General features: G+C 47.0%; 1 protein-coding gene across 6 annotated transcripts in view; it reads right to left on the bottom strand.

Moving 5' to 3' along the window:
- The window catches only part of SPECC1 (sperm antigen with calponin homology and coiled-coil domains 1), a 277492-nt gene that overhangs the window by 211358 nt on the left and 48221 nt on the right, over positions 1–17913 (bottom strand). For all 6 annotated transcript variants that reach the window (XM_075994027.1, XM_075994025.1, XM_075994026.1 and 3 more), the window contains exon 2: positions 335–505. In XM_075994027.1, the coding sequence (XP_075850142.1) occupies positions 335–481 (147 nt within the window). In that variant the 5' untranslated portion in view covers positions 482–505. The remainder of the gene's footprint in view (positions 1–334; positions 506–17913) is intronic.

Here is a 17913-nt window from a genome sequence, read left to right on the forward strand (position 1 = left end):
GTGTTGACACTGCTGACCAGTCAAGCAAGAGGAGGATGGAGAATGGCAACTGGATTGATTATGGGTGACCCCAACCCCCATGGGGGTGGGGTACTGGGGCAAAACTGCCTGGGGCATCCATGGATCCAGGGCAGAGGACCTTAGCTACCATGTTGGACACTTTCCAGGTTTCCTTTCTGGGCCCCAGAGCACCCCCACTACCATGCACTCCCCATTCCCTTAGGTCCAGACATGCTGGCTCTCCTGGGCCACTGCCTTGCTCACTGCCTCTTCAAGCCCTCCAAGCCAGGGCACTGGGGATGTCATGCCCTTCCCTGTGCATTCTGGTCCATACCTTGCTGAGTCGGGACTCAAAAGCCAAGGAGGTTGAAGATTTAGAACTCTTCATGCCAGCAGAGGCCGTGGGGAGGGGCCGCACACGGTCTGGGCCATGGCTCCCCACTCTGATGGCTGGACTCCAGGGTTTGGCCGCACTCCTCATGTTTGTCCTCGTGGGTCTGTCCTTCTGTAGAAGAGCAGAGAAGAAAAACATGTGTCTCCATAACCTGAACCTGATGAGTGATGTCACAAAGCTTCATCCCATATACCACAGTCACCATTGCCATCACAGAGAAGGAGCACTTAACACTCTGCTGGAAATAGGAATAGAATATCCTAAAATGAGAGCTTTCTACTAGGCTAATTTTGACAACTCCACAACAGCATTTACCAAAGTATTGAAACACACTTGCAGTATTAATGATGTTCTGACATTACTTTTCAGCAAAATAATAGCTTCCTCTTGGCAAGGACACCTAAAACAGCATTAGACCATATACTAATATACTCATACTCTCTCACTCTCCCTCTCTCCATATATATGTGTCACATCCATATAAAACAACTCAGCTTGAGTCAAGACACAAAATGTCCATAAGCTTTGCAGCTTTAGGATTGACAAAGGAAAAACCTACCTAATTTTTAAATAGACATAAATGAATTATTTGAAAATCAGATTTTACAGAAGCATAAAATGACTTTTTTCTTTTGAATGAAAATGGATATCATTTAAAAATTAATAAAGCCTATTTGGATTGGTCAGACCTAACATTATAGGGCAGAGTGACTGCCCTAACTACAATATTTAATGAAAGAAAAATTGTTCACACTTGCAGGATGCAGCTAAAGAACTAAGGGGGAAGCCGCACATGCAGACACGGAAGGCAGCCCAGGTCTGGGGGTCAGGCATCAGAGCTGTCATTCCTCAGTGAGGAGCAGTCAGGCCCATCCCTTACCCTCCCCGTGCCTCTGTTTTTTCCATCAGTAACATAAAACAGGACTGAACTAAATGCCCTCTCGGGTCTCATCCTGCTCCAACCCAGATTCTGCCTGTCTCTATGGACTCTAATGGCCACAGGTGTAACACAGGGCACCAAAATCGCAATGCTCTATCCTTTCAAAGAATACCAAAAATATACTCTGAAAAACACCCACAGGTGACAACCAATTCCAGCAGCACTGCCATGGGCACAGGGGTCTGATCAGTTGCCCCTGGTGATGGCAGCTGGTACTAAGCATCCCTGGCCGCCTCTCCCCCTGCTGCATCCCTTTAACTATCATGAGAAAGACTGTTAAGCCTTGGCAGCCTGTGACCTCCTCTTTGTCTCCTTTCCTGGCTGGAGACCATTTCTTCTGATGACATCCCTCTGCAAGCGCCATCTATCTAGTTCCTGTTCCTATTTAAACAAAGTGACGGGCCAGTGGCAAGTGCGCCAGCACCTGCTGGAACTCATCCCAGCTGTGACTGCAGCAGCTATGTGAATGTGGCTACTGGTGAAAATATTCTTTTTTAAAGACTTTGTAATTTGTTTTCCCTAGTTTTCTAGGAAAAACTATTCATGATTTCAACTATACGATTAGTTCAGAATCTTACAAGGTTCCAGGTATCATAATTAAAAAAAAATTCTGTATTTAAAGAACCAACTTAATTCTCATGTATTTTATTGATGTTCAGCAACGATTATTTTTCTTTCTCAAGCCACAATTTTTATTGCTGGTTTCCACAGCAATGATGAAAGAATGCCTAGGTTAAAACCTACACAATAACTAATTTCTTTTTTTTGTTTTTTTTACATTTTTACATCTTTATTATTTATAATTTATTTAAGTCTTTTAAATTTGCTAGGACTGATGCTCTTTCAAAACAGTAACTAATTTCATTAGGACTCCCTCCCAATAGCAAGTGAACTAACAAAGACTCTTGAAGAGAATTACTGATGAACCGTACCAATTACTACAGAACCAACCAGCAACGAAAGCATCAGTCTGACTCACAGAGATGACTTAAATAAAATACCTGTTTAATCAATGCACCCTTTTATGTTAGGATTAGAACTGCTTTGAAATGACTATTACAGGGTTTACTTTATGAAAACATAATATGGTTTTTCAATGTGTCCACATTTTCTAAAATCTGCCCAGGTTACCCTGAAAGGAAATGCCTTTTATTCACTACCCATCAAAAGATAAAAATGGGGAGATGAAATGCAGCAGAAAGAAGATGGAAATTTTCCTTGCCAATCTAAGTCCTTGATTAAAAAAAAGAAGAAGAAAAGAAAGAAAGAAAGAAAAGCCATCTCAGTCAAAACTCAAGGATCTAAAACTCCTCTCTTCAATCTCCGGCAACAAGTCTGACGGCCCTCTGGCCAGTGCGCCTGACAAACGAGGGCCCTCCTGGGGCCACGAGCTGCTGGCTCAGAGGCAGCATTCTCCGGTCACTGCGTCCGTCCTGTCAGGCCTCTTTATTCTCCTAGTACTTTCCCATTACTGTTTCTCCCGGACTAAACCTTTCATTTTGTACCCATTCGCCAGCCTGATTCTTAACTTCAAATCCCATCTTCTTTCAAAGTTTAAAATATACAATAATGAAGGTATCGATGTCCTACTCGCTGTCACCAGGAAAAGAAGTCTACAGGTGGCGAAAGAGCCCGGTTGGATGCCTGGGAGCAGCCCCAGGCCGCCAAGCCATGGAGCGGTGACAGACCTGCAGCATCACCCCAGACAAGAGGAGGAGAACGGGTATGGGAGGAGGCAGAGGAGCTCCTACACTCTGGTCAGACTGAATGCGGCTGTGCTCCCTGCTCCCCAGGCTCCACATGTAGGACCATATTAAACATTGCCCCTCCCCACTTTGGCCCTGCCCTCTGTCCACCTGCAGGAAGGCCTTCTGCAGGGCAGGGAGCTGGAGCACACCTAGGTCCACCCCGAGCTTTCTGCAAGCTTCCTCCCAACCCACATCCAATGGCTCCTTCTACTATCCTCTCACCTCCTCGCCTTGGCCTGGCTCTCTGAAAGAGCGAGCCAGTCACTTACATAAACATTGTGTCATGACGGGGCAGAAGCTGCACTATCCCACTCAGAGCCCAGCAAGGCACTGCCAGATGTTCTCTGTGGATGGTCATTAAATCCTCACTGTAACCCTACAAGGAAATGTTACCTCCTGCCATGGTCTGAATGTTTGTGTCCCCCAGAATTCACATGTTGAAACCTAATCCCCAATGTGGTGGCTCACAAGGTGGGACATCTGGGAGATGACTGGTCCATGAGGGCAGAACCTTCATGGATGAGATCAGGGCCCATATAAAAGGCCTAAGGATGCTCGTTCTCCTCTTCCACCAAGTGAGGACACCACAAGAAGGCTGTCTATGAGCCAGAGTAAGCCTTCACCAGACATGGAATCTGGTGGCACCTTGATCTTGGACTTGCAGCCTCCAGAACTGTGAGCAATAAATTGCTATTGTTTATAAGCCAACCAATCTACAGTATTTCCATTTTAGCAACCCAAGCAGACTAAGATATTTTACAGATGGGGAAACCTCCTTCATTTCAGGAGTTAAGTGACTTGCCCAAATCACAGAGTTTATCATGGAGCCAAGATTCAAACCCAGTTTAAACTGGCTCCAAAACCTACATGCCTAAACACCAGGGATGGATGGGCTCTCTGAATGATCTTTGCTCTCTTAGGAAAGCACAAGGACTTGTGGACCAAATGCTCCTGGTCTGAACCCAGCTCCACTGTGGACTGTGTGAACCTGGGCATGCTTTTTGAACATGATGATTCTCAACATCTTCACCCAATAAGATGGAGTTATAAATGCCATCTTCACAAAACCATGACAATTAAGGTAAACAGGTATATCAAGCACTGGGCACACGGAAGGCTATCAACAGCTCAGAGCTGCCTTCCTGACAGACTGTTGATTGTGTTAAGCAGAGGGCTGGTCTACTTCATGAACTCAGCAACACACAGAGACGGACGGGTTCAGCAGCAGGAGGTAGACAGACGCACCGAATTTGAGGAGGGTGGTCTTCTTATACACAGAGAAGCCTATTTTCATTTGGAAACGTGAAAGAGGAAAATGCATACCTTATAGTCATTAGAATTGTTCCTGCCTTAAATCCGGGCTGATGAAAGATGAACCCAGGTGAGAACGCTGGTTTTCTTATGGATATGAATGAGTCATATAAAACAAATAGATGGGCTCTGGCCAAGCATGAGACAGTTAAAAAAAAAAAAAAGGTTTCTATTATTAATTCCTTGATTTCTTAAAAATATTCATAAACATCACCCAGGATCAAATTGATCAAGGAATTACAGTTAAATCTGGGAGCCCACTCCAGTGGTGGGACGGGTTTGTCTTTCCAAGGATGTTTAATTTCTCAAACATTTTCTTATTAAGCTTCTCTCCTCTCCAGAATAGTGTAAGACATACATTTAAACTGCAACTCGTAAATTTGCAGTGTGAAGAAAGGAGGGAGGAACAAAAGGGGGGGAGAGGCGACAGCTATGCTAGGAATACAATTAGCTGCCTGGGCACCAGGGAAAGTTGGGCCACACACATCTGCTCCCTCCAAACCACACCGTCAGAGGGACCTCGGCTTTATTACCCTTTTAAGGCCAGAAAGCAGAAAGGCAATCGGAAAACCACTCTGGGCAATGAGAAATTAATCGTGAGTCTCTGAGAGTGGGAGAGGGCATTCCGGTCACCACCACAAACACAGTAAGCACTAGGAAGCGGAAGGCTGAAGCATTCAAGTCTGTGAACTAGCAAAATAAGAATGTGCACATAGCTCAATTGCCATGGGACTCGGCAGGAAACAGAACCTAAGTGAACAACATGTTGAAAATACCAAGCTAGGGCTTTTTAGAGCAGGGGCTGAGTTTGCTCCTGACTCCTCCTGCAGTGGTGGAGGGTCTGCTCCAGGGGACATGCGGACATATGGGGACGTGTGGCGGCACTGGCAGCTGTCACAACTCAGGGTGCCACTGGGTAGAGGCCAGAGATGCTGCTAGACACCCTATAACCCGAAAGGCAGCCATACAACAAAGAAGCATCGGGCCCAACATGCCAGCAGTGCCCAGGTCGAGAGACTCTGTTGTGGAGGAAGAATGAGAGCCCCAGATGCTGGTCCACAGACCAACCAGCACACGATGCATCCGCTTAGTTTCCCATTTAGCGTGGAAACGATTCACACTAAAAACTGGGCTCAGTGCCAGCTGAGGGAATCCCAGACTTCAGCAAGTGGCCACAGGAAATGCTTCAAAGCTGATTATTTTCCCGTAGTCTTGAGATGAAAAATCATCCCAATAGCCTTAGATTCCTTTCTTGTACGTAAGGGAACATTTCCATGCAGCACCAGAAGAAAAACTACAAATTAAAATTCACTGAGCCCATCAGCAGAAGTCACTAGAAGAAAACAAGAACCAAGAAGTGATAAAACAAAAACTAAACGGAAAAGAACATTAGTACGTCATTAATCACACCACCTCAAAACTGAAGACAAACTCTGATGGTGGAATAAGAACTTGCAGAAACTATGGGATGCTGCCAGAAGGCGGGACCCCATGAGGAACAGGGTGTAATCTGGAATGAGAAAAGTAGGCTGAGGCAGGTCCCAAATACGAAACCCAGACCCAAGAGAGAACCTGTAATCTGGACACTGTATTAAGACCAACAGCTCAGAATCTCTGGTCTGTGACATCCTTCTGTCTCCAAAGTTGGCTCGAGCACCGCTGTCCCAAAGAGGGGGATAGCCACCGATCAGTACTTACACCCTACTGATAATGTGGCTTCACATCAAAGAATTAAAAGTGAATGAGCCGGCCGGGCGTGGTGGCTCACACCTGTAATCCTAGCACTTTGGGAGGCCGAGGCGGGCGGATTGCTCAAGGTCAGGAGTTCGAAACCAGCCTGAGCGAGACCCTGTCTCTACCAAAAATAGAAATAAATTAATTGACCAACTAAAAATATATATACAAAAAAAAAAATTAGCCGGGCATGGTGGTGCATGCCTGTAGTCCCAGCTACTCGGGAGGCTGAGGCAGTAGGATCGCTGAGTCCCGGAGATTGAGGTTGCTGTGAGCCAGGCTGATGCCACGGCACTCACTCTAGCCTGGGCAACAAAGTGAGACTCTGTCTCAAAAAAAAACAAACAAACAAACAAAAAAAAGCGAATGAGCCAAGGCAGTAGAAAAAAGAGATGGAAATAAATAAAATACCTCAAGAGCCCTTTATTTAGGAATAGTTTTAAAGAGTCTATTACATAATAACTAAAAACTGCAGTACAGGAGGGAACTGGAGACTTTCCTGCCTGTTTAGGCGGCAGCGTCTTGAGCTATTTTTATTGAGTCCTGGTTCTAGGCCTTTGCACATGCTACTGCCTCTGCCTGGGGCGCCGGGTGGGAAACAGGGCAGCTGAGAAGGGAAGCGTTCACAGGGTATGGGCAGGTTTTGAAAGAGCAAAAGGGAAGGTGCAGAACCACAGGACTAGCACCCTTATCACCCCAAGGCCTGCCAGGGATGGGGAGGAAGAAGCTAGAACCCCCAGGGAGCTGGACGGAGATTCAGGAGCTGTGGCCTTCAGTGAGGAAACACAACCAGCCTGTGGAGACTCGGTGGGGAGGAGCAGGGGGAAGAAAAGCCTCAAGCTCATTCTGACAGCCAGCACTGCCCACTGGCTCAGGGAGCCATGGGGCATGGATGCAGTGGCAGGTCACCTCCCCACCCCCCAGCACACAGCTGGTGGAGGGAGACAGAGAGGGCATGTGGAGGGACAGACAGGAAGCCCAGGATGAGCACTCAGTTCTCTAAGCCCAGCTAACTTCAACACCAGCTTCCAAAGTGAGCTCAAATCTCTCTGCTCTAGAAAACCTCCCCCTGGTGTAGGAGGGTCTCTGTACAAGGGCTCCTCTCCTTGTCTGTCCACTTACCTGCCTGCCCAGCTGGCCCGTAAGCCCTTTCTGGGGCAGCCTCATGGCACCTGCCTGTACACTGCCAGCCCCAGCCCGGACAGACAGACCCTGAACCACAGCTTCACGCCAACTTCCCCATTTCCATCAGCACCATGGCCTTTCTCTTGCTTGCGCACACTCAGACCTCAAAGTCACCATGGACTCTCCCTAGGGTTCCCGTTTCTCACATTCACAGCTGCCAGGACTGGCAGATTCGACGCCTATGGTTCCCCACAGGGGCCCTGCCTTTCTTTCCAGCACAGACCTGTGCTCAAGTCCCCCCAGAGCTCATCCCTTCCATTTATTCAAGACAGACTTCTGAAAATTCAGCTAGGGTCAGTCATTTGCTGCTCAAAGTCCTTCATTTTACCTTATTTTTAAGCTAAAATTTGTCAACACCGACTACGTGCCAGGCACCGTGTTCAGCGTTTTCCTGTGTTTTCTCTCATGCTCCCAACCACGCTGCAGGGCAGGGAGCTGCTGTCACCGCGTTTCTGCAGCAGCAACAACAACTGGCACGGGTTCACCAACTCCCCAGCAGCACCGCTGCAGGCTGCGCACCTGGCCCTGCTCCCTTGCCCACTGTCTTGGTTCAGGCTGTGGCAGCAAAATACCTCAGGTTGGGTAAACTCTCAACAGTGGAAACTGATTGCTCACGGTTCTGCAGGCTGGAAAGTCCAAGACGGCACCAGCAGATTTGGTCCGGAGAGGGCTCACTCTGCTTCCAAGATGGCGCCTTCTTGCTGTGCCACAAGGCAGAAGGGGCTAAGCAGCTCCCTTGAGCCACTTTTATAAGGGCACTGATCCCCTTCATGAGGGTGGAGCCCTCATGACTTATTTCCCAAAAGCCTCACCTCTTAATATCATCACATTGGGTTTTAGATTCCAACAGATCAATATTTGGGGAGACACCAACATTCGGACCATAGCACCCACCAAATTAAGTGACTGCTTACCTGACCACTTACCCTGCAGTGTGGCCAAACCAGGCTCTTCTCTACCCTTCCAACGAGCCTCCTTGTTCTCATCTTTCGGCATTCACCCAACTGAGACCCTCCCTCTGTGAATGCTCTATCCCCTCCTTTGAGGCTCATGCTAATCAAGACTTCCTTGCAAGGCCTTTCTGATATTCCTACCTCGAAACCTCTAGAAATTCTGCAGCTCTCTTGCGGACCATCTATGTCCACCAGCACCGCCTGCCCCGAGCCTCCCGCGCCTCTCCCCAGCCGCAGCACATCCCCCAGGCAGCCTCTGTGCCTCTGCTCTGTCCCTTCTTGCCCACCACAGTCGATGCCCTCTCGGCTGCCAGAGGGGTCTTTTAAAAACATAAATCACTTAAAAGTGGTTAAGATGGCAAGTTTCATGTTACGTGGCTACCACAAGTAAAAGTTTAAAAATTTGTTTAAATACACACACAGACACAAATCAGATCATGTCATTCGCTACACAGGCCCCTCCAATGGCCTCTCACTGCATTTGGAATAAGAATCTAGGTTATGTCATGGCCCCCAAGGTCATCAGCAGCCTGGCCCTGCCCACTCCCCACCTGGGCTCCAACCGCTCTCCCAGCCCATGGCTGCTTCCAACTCCTGGACCACGCCCAGCTAGCTCCCCAGCTCTGCACTCGCTGCTCCCTGTGCCCAGGAGGTTCCCAGTCCTCACACAGCAGTGGCTCCTGTCTCTGCTGTCTCTGCTCACCTGCACTATCTTTAGGCAGCTTTTTCCTTCCATTCTCTCTGGCAGCTCTCCCACCCCACCTGACAGTCTCCAGTGCATTTCTCCCAAGCCTTTATCCCCTAAGATCATTGCTGCCAGTGATTATCTGTCATTGATTATCTGCCTCCCTCTGCCTCCACGGAAGGTCCATGACAGTGGGGCCTTGGCTCCTTTGTTCACCTGGTATTTCGTGATCAACAGATATTAGTTAATGAATCCTTGGACTCTGCCTTTCACCAAAGACATGCATGTGGGTGTCTCCCTGCCCCTGCCCTACAAGCCAGGAACTCCTACAAAGGTGCATAGGTCCCAGGAAGTAGGTGCTGAATTAACCAGTGAATACAATACAGGACTAGAAAGCAATGACAATCTTTTTCCTGTAAGATTTATAAATGTCTCTAAACAACTGCCAGGAAAAAAAAAGTTCCAAAATTACTTTGATGACAAGAACCCCACTGATATGGATATAGAGCCTTCTAGCATTATTACCTTGAAAACAATAGTTGTGTTGATGTATGTTAGCATCATAAAACTTAATCTCATTAACTCATAGTCATGCTTAAAAAAGAATTCCTAAAATTATTTAACACCAAAATCTCTAAAAATCATCTACTGCTTCATCTAATTTCCTGAATTTATTCCTCAAGGATAACTACTAAAATTTTTGGTATACATTCTAGTTTCACAGTAATAGTAAATAATACTTTACATTTTTATGGTTTAAGATTTAACCACATATCTTAATAAAAACACAATAAATGAATTTCTGCTAGTAGATGCTTCGCAAAGTGGGAGCTAATGGCAATCACAAAATTAGAAAACCAATAATTTAAAGTATCAGGGACTGGATGCGGTGGCTCATGTCTGTAATCCCAGCATTCTGGGAGGTGAGGCAGGAGGATTCCTTGAGGTCAGGAGTTCAAGACCAGCCTGAGGCCAGGTACAGTGGCTCACAGTTGTAATCCTAGCACTCTGGGAGGCCGAAGCAGGAAGATCACTTGAGCTCAGAAGTTCAAGACCAGCCAGAGAAAGAGTGAGACACTGTCTCTACTAAAAATAGAAAAAATTAGCCAGCCAACTAAAAATAGAAACAAAAAATTAGCTGGGCATGGTGGTGCATGCCAGCTACTAAGGAGGCTGAGGCAGGAGGATCGCTTGAGCCCAGGAGTTTGAGATTGCTGTGAGCTAGGCTGATGCGAGGGCACTCTAGCCTGGGGGACAGAGCCAGATTCTCAAAAAAATAAATAAAGTATCAAGTCTGGATACTTTATCTTTTATTCAACCTTTTCTGTTTCTTTGTTCCACATCCCTATGAGGTCAGAGGCAAGGCTGCCAAGGCAACAGGCAGGCCAGTTCTATCTCATTCTGTTCTGTTTCCTCTGGGAACAACGAGAGAACTGCAGGGCACACTGCCCCACCCACCCAGCAAAAGCCTGTACTCTCCACCAACATGCTTCTGGGGCACTTGAGCTACCAAAATCCAGGAGGCAGGGGACACGTCCTCTCCCCCAGTGTGGCGGGCACAGATGCAATAAAGGACCCTGTGTGACAAGAGCCTTGCCCATGGGTGGAGAGGTCTGGCCCTCACCAAGGCCACTGTCCCATCTTGGCTCAATGTCCCTTAACCACACTGGCCTTCCGACCAAAGGAAGATATAAGCAAGGAAGAAGCCAGCACAGCTCTGCAAACCCAGGAAAGGCAGCCTACACATGCCACGTGCCCACCATGTGATATATGACTAGCCGTGTTGCAGATGGGACCTGACAAGAGAAGCCACACAGCATGATCTCATAAGGCCCCTTGCTGAGAAGATGGCTCAACAACTCAGGAAGGTGAGGCCTTGGTGGAAGAATCCCACCCACTCCCCTACTGTGGCATATTTTCCACCCTCACCATGGCAACAAGGCCTCCACAGTGATCGCCATGAGTCATGTCACGTGACCGGACCTCCTCATGTGGCTCCCTTCAATACTTTCAATGCTTTACTTCACTTCTCTTCCCCTCTCACCTGCTCATCTCTGCTGGTTCTTCCCTACTCACCTGCATCCTATGTCACAGGTACGGCACCCTCAGGATGCCAAGGGAGGGGCTCACCTAACAAGCGCCTGAGCTATCTTGACTAGTTTCTGTGTGTGTGTATTGTTGGGGAGACAACCAATTTAATAACAAAAGCAGATTTTGAGCTTGGTAAAAAATAGATCTTTGGCATTTAAGGGGAAAAAACCCAGGGCGCTGGTTCCTTCCTTGCATCCTGCTCAAAAAGGATGGTCTTCTCCTTAGATATGTCACCTGCAGAGTCATATGGTTTCTGATGCATTCACAAAGGACTCCCACCAGGTAGAAACAGATTTTCTACAATGATGACATTATTCTTCAAAGGCAGCCCTAAGTCATGAAAGTTTGAAGAGTTCAGAGTAGTAGGGTCTCAACTGAATCCCAACTACACTGAGTGTTGTGGCCTCAGCACCTTGGGGGGCTGGCTGGGGAGGGCACCCCAGTCTGTCTGAGGAACTAAAGAGCCTCCCAGGACAACTCTCAGCCTGGGGAAGAGAGAGGAGGTAGGAATAAGGCTATGGAGACCACACTGAAAGAAATATTTCCTCAAGAAATGCTAAGGTCTCCCACCCTATTCATCATGCCAACTGGGACTAATTGAAGACCTAGTGCTCTGGCACCTCAGAGATACAAAACACATGGTGGCGGTGGTGCCCAAGGTGCTGGAGGTGGCAGCATGCCAGGGAAGGCTCCCATCTGCAGCCTCAGAAGACACCTATGGAGAGGTGTCCAGGACTCTGGGCAGCAGAGGTCTTCAGCTTCAAGGAAATGATGGCAGCAGCCATCCTAGAAGCACCTGGCCAAGTACAGAAGGTAGAGGTGGCATGGTGGCTGAACCTGTCAATCTATGTTTGCTCCTTGGGGCTACCAGGAAGAAAGGAGGGGAACACAGAACCTGGCTGGAGCTTCTATAGGCACAGAGGATACAGGAACAAAATCTGGATTGTCTCTATGCAGGCCCTAATTCATGCCTGCACTGCCACCGTGGGAGCCTGGGACTGTGGTGGACACCCCTCTGTTGAACACGGAAAGTCTGTCCCTCCGCACACGCTGTGGGAGCCCGGGACTGTGGGGGACACCCCTCTGCTGAACACAGAAAGTCTGTCCCTCCGCACACGCCGTGGGAGCCCGGGACTGTGGGGGACACCCCTCTTTGAACACGGAAAGTCTGTCCCTCCGCACATGCCATGGGAGCCTGCCCCTGCTCAGAGTGCCGTGAGTTCTGGATTTCCTTATTGTTACTAGATTAACTTAAATCACTGAATGCAGCTGATTTCTTTTTTGTTCTCACATTCCTGAAATTTTCTTTTCCAACCCACAGGCTTTAGCTGTTTTCCTGCAATGCCAGCTGGCTAGTGAAAGCAACTGCTGTGCTCACTCCCATGAGCACACTCTGCGGGGTTAGTTTATTCAGTGCCTGGAATATGCCCTATCTTTACTCAGCATCGACGCTTCTCGCTTCTCGTATTGTGTTTTAAATATATACATGACTCATAAATATGAGGGATAATTTTGCAGGCTGCTGCTGGGATTACCTTGTCATTACACATTCCCTATATAGTGCTCAGGGGTAAGTCTACAAGGAACAGCAAGTACAGCAACTGCTACATGTGATCCGTTCTCGGGGTGGGGAAACAGAAACAGTTATGTAACAGCATTTCGGCTACCCTCTAAGAATGGGCTTTTTATGATACAGACATGTCAGGCTTTAGATGAAGAAAGATAGTTCCCTCCTGTCCTTCAAAGAACAAGGCATGAGCCATACCAGAATGCCACCCCCACCTCCTCTTTGTTTCAGGAAAAGGCATACTCAGTGCTCCCTGGCCAGGTCCCTGCTCCCCTCTGACTGCTCCTACCAGTTGCTTTGCACACTGACCCCAGGACAGCAAATGACCAGCAGCCACTGGGAGGCACAGTTCTCTCACCCAGCCTCTAGACCTCCCCAAGGCCACTCTGAATGCAGAATGACAGGCTTCACGTGCCAGATTCCTGCTTTCTACCTACCTCCTACCATCTTGTAAAACTCAGTTTATGTTCCCCTTCTCTGGGGAACAGTCCTTCCTCCCCAACACAGTGAATGTCCACAGCAGTCTGGACTCAGGCTCATCTGCACTCCTTACTCAAGACGAATATTCTGTTTATTTGTCTGACTTCCACCCTACCTTCCCAGCCCAGATGGTCCATGAGTGAAGGACTCCGTCTCATTCCTCTTTGGTTCCGTAGCTGTGAGCCCAGTGTCTGGTCCACAACAAATATCAGTTAAAGATTGATCACAGACCTAAATGTGAAAGCTACAACTAGAAAACTTCTAGAAGAAAACAAGACAAAATCTTTGTGACCTTGAGTTAGGCAAAGATTTATTAGATACAACACCAAAAGTATGATCCATAAAATAACTAAAAAAAAAAAAAATCCTGATAAATAAGACACTGTCAAAATTTTGAAGACTTCTAGTTTTCAAAAGACATTGTCAAAAAAATGAAAAGACAAGCCACGAGCTGGAAAGGAAGTATCTGCAAAACACAAAACTGATAAAGGACTTGGTTCCTGAATTTATAAAGAACTTACAAAACTCAATAATAACAAATAATAATCATCACAGTAACAAAATGCACAACTCAATAAAAATGGTAAAAGATTTAAATAAACCCTTCACCAAAGAAGATAGTCAATAGGCACATGAAAAGATGCTACACATCATTAGTCATCAAGAAAATATAAATTGATATGCTTGGCATAGTGGCACACGCCCGTAATCCCAGCTGCTCCAGAGGCTGAGGCAGGAGGATCACTTGAAGCCAAGAGTTTAAGGCCACAGTGAGCTATGATCATACCACTGCACTCCAGCCAGCCTGGGTATCACAGCAAGACCCCATCTCTAAAAATAATAAGAAAGAAAATGAAAATACAATTTGAAACCACAGGAGAGATTACTATATAACTATAAGAATGGCTAAAAATTTTTTAAAAACTATCAAGTGCTGTCAAGGATATGGAGCAACTGGAACTCTAATACATTGCTAGTGGAAATGCAAAATGGTACAGCCACTTTGCAAAGCAGTACAGAAGCTTTTCTTTTCTTTTCTTTTCTTTTCTATCTTTTCTTTTGAGACAGGATCTCACTCTGTCACTCAGCTGGAGTATAGTGGTACAATCACAGGTCACTGTAAAACCTTGAACCCCTGAGCTTAACCGATCCTCCTGTCTCAGCCTCTCAAGTAGATGGGACTACAGGCATGTACTATTATGCCCCCTGTCTCACACTATGCTGTCCAGGCTGGTCTCAAACTCCTGGCCTCTAGTGATCGTCCCACCTAGGCCTCCCAAAGTGCTGGGATTATACGTGTGAGCCACTGTGCCCAACCAGTTTCTTAAAAATTAAACATTTATATAATTTAGTAATCCCACTCTTTGGTATTTATCCATGAGAAATAAAAGTTTGCCTTCATACATCTGTAACACTAATGTTCATAGCAGCCCAATTCATAACAGCAAAAACTATAAACAACCCAACTACCCCTCAATGGCAACCCAATAAACAAACTGTGATGCATCCCCCAAATAGAATATTACTCAGCAATAAAAAGAATGAACTATTGGCCTAGCACAGTAGCTCACACCTGTAATTCCAGCAATTTGGGAGGCTGTGGGAGGACAGATTGAGGCCAGGAATTCAAGACCAATCTGGGCAACATAGTGAGACTGTGTCTCTATAATTTTTATTTTTTAGTTAGCCAGGCATGGTGGCATGTGCCTATAGTCCCAGCTACTCGGAAGGCTAGGGCAGGAGGATTGCTTGAGCCCAGGAGTTTCAGGCTGCAGTGACCTATGATCGCACCACTGTACTCCAGCCTGGGCAACAGAATGAGACCCAAGACCCTGACTCTTAAAAAAAAGAACTACTGACACACAAAATGATGAATTTTTAAATGCATTATGCTAAAGAAGGCAAACTCAAAAGGCTACTCACTATATGCACAAATCTTATCAACCCTTCAAGTCCCAGATTAAATGTTACTTCTTCCTTGTAGCCTTATCTGACTACCACCTCCCCACACCTACACAAAGACAAAAGTGACTTGACGTGTCTCTAAATTCCAAGCATTTTATCTATGTCTTGCTTACATTTATTGCCTTATTTTGTATGATAATATCGTGTCTCTGCAACTAACTGGAAGCACTAAATCTGACTCACCGTTGTTACACATAGCCTCCGGATCAATGCCTGATGCATGAGAAGTGTTCAGAAATTTTCTTTTTGAAGAATTAATGAAAAATGAAATGGCATAGGTGACTTTCATCAGATAAAGTTGGTGTGCACTCAGGAAGAATAATATAGCCTAGGAATCTTACTGATATTTCAGTTGAATAAATGAATGAATACCAAAGGACAGAGCAATCAGTGTTAGAAAGAAGTTCACTAAAGGGCTGTGGTACATGAGGACAGGAGGATGCTTGAAGGGAAAGTGGTATTTGACTTGAGACTCTCACTATGGGGTGAACTGTGTGTCACCTGGCCCCCTTCCACATTCATATGTTGACGTTCTAACCCCTCAGAATGTGGCTATACTTGGAGATGGAGTTTTTAAAGCGGTAATTAAGGCCAGGCAGGATGGCTCATGCCTTTAATCCTAGCACTCTGGGAGGCCAAGGCAGGAGGACTGGTTGAGGTCAGGAGTTTGAGAACAGCCTGAGCAAGAGTGAGAAACCTCATCTCTCTTTTAGTAGAAACCTCATCTCTACTAAAAACAGAAAAAATTAGCCAGACATGGTGATAAGTACCTGTAGTCCCAGCTATTCAGGAGGCTGAAACAGGAGGATGGCTTGAGTCCAGGAGTTTGAGGTTGCAGTGAGCTATGATTGAGCCACTGCATTCTAGCCTGGGCAACAGAGCAAGACCTATATCTTAAAAAAATGAATAAATAAAAATAAAGTGATAATTAAGGTGCAATGAGGTTGTATATGGCTGGGCCTTAATCCACTGTGACTGGTGTCCACATAAGAGATTAGGGCCCAGAGGTGGCTCATGCCTGCAACCCTAGCACTTTGGGAGGTCCAAGAGGGAAGATCACTTGAACCCAGTAGTTTGAGGCTGCAATGAGCTATGACTGAGCCATTGCACCTCAGCCTGGGCAACAGAGCAAGACAATGTCTAAGAAAAAAAGAAGAGATTAGGATGCACACACAGACGGAAGAGCACGCCCCAGTGGTGGCTTTCGGGTGCAGCAAACACTTGTTAATCAGAAAGTTACCTGTGTGTTTTAATGTAGGAAACTCCGGACCTACAGCGTGGCCCTCCAGTCAAAAGTTAGAGCATTGATTAGAACATGTAACGGGATCCTGATGATCCAGACTCAGAAACAGCACGTGCCCTTGGCTCTACATTCTGTGTAGACCCCACGTCCAGCCAGAGCGCAACGGTCTGCTCGCCCCTCTCCTTCCACCAAGCAAATCTTCCCACACTAACCACAGCGATACTTTTAAGGTGTAGGTCAGATCCCCTCTCCTCTGCTCAGATCCCTCCAGTGCCCCCAATGCAGTCCAAGCTCCCCGCCACGGTTCACGCACGCCTGGTGCCCCACTCCCCAGGCCTTCGGCTCCCTCTCCAGCCCTGAGCTTTGCTGCACCTAGGAGACAAAAAATCAGGCCCAAAAGGAGTCATGAGAATTCGCGCCTTTACACTGTCAAACAGCAGGGCCATTTCATTCGTTTGCTCAAGAAACCTTTCTGTAGCATCTTCTGTATCAGAGGCACAGGCATGGGCAGAAACAAACACCGTCCCTCCCCACTTGGGATTCATTCCAGTGTAGGGAACTAGCACATAGTCACAAATATGTAAGATAGCGACTGACTGGGAAACGCTACTAAAGAGAGTCACACGGTGCTATGAGAGTCTATGCAAGGAGGACATGACCAAGTCAGGGAGGAAAAGCCCCTTCCAGTGGTATTTCCAGGACAAGAAGCATGAACTAGGTGACAAGAGGGAGAGAACACCCACGGGCAGAGGGAAAAGCAAAGCAAGGGAAAGAGACCCCATGGCAGGAGGCAGGAGAGCCAGTATGTTCCTGCTGGGGAGAGGCTGGCAATGAGGAACACAAGAGGGCCCCGCTGAACACCCCTCACCTGCCCTGATCCCATCAAATCTGCCTAATCCTCCTTAGGGATGGTCCTGGAGATACCCAAATTGCAAAGCAGCCCAAGCCAGTGCACAAAAGCTGCCATACCATTTCCCACCCTGGGGCTCCTCCCATGCAGCAAGGGCACCCAGGTAGCACAGGTGAAGCCAGGAAGACTTCCTTTACTTATGCTCAGACCTCATCAATAAGACCTTCGACAGGTGACAGGAGGCAGTGGGTACCAGAGAGGTTCTCCAGCCCTAAGACTCAGAGACTTATGTACAACCCAAGACCATCCCCCAAAGATCTCATCCTTTATCTGCTGCGTAGCCTCCCCCCAAACTCATCTGCTGGCTTTCCCCAAGGGGCACCTCGGTAGGCCACTTGTCACTCTGCCCCTGTGCCACTTATTTCAGGCACTTGTGGCCCTTCTCATTATAAGGAGGCCCATTACTGCAGCAACCAGGTGTGGCTCCTGCATGGTCTGGTCTCAGAGGGATCCTCTGATTCCCCAGGTTGAACGTATTGCTGGCCAACACGTTTATATAATTACTCTTGTAATTATACAAAATGAAAAAATGCTCTGCCGTCTCTCCCTCTTCTCTCATCTCTTTTCTTCAGCATCCTGGCTGAATTCACTGACAGTAGACTCATATTCTGTAAACTGAACACATTCCCTTCTCATCTAAATATCATCACTTTGTGATCAAGCAACCTTGTTGTATGCCTTATTGACCATGTTAAAGAGTTCTGCCT

The sequence above is a fragment of the Microcebus murinus genome, chromosome 18, assembly GCF_040939455.1.
Source record: "Microcebus murinus isolate Inina chromosome 18, M.murinus_Inina_mat1.0, whole genome shotgun sequence".
Taxonomy (NCBI): Eukaryota; Metazoa; Chordata; class Mammalia; order Primates; family Cheirogaleidae; genus Microcebus; species Microcebus murinus.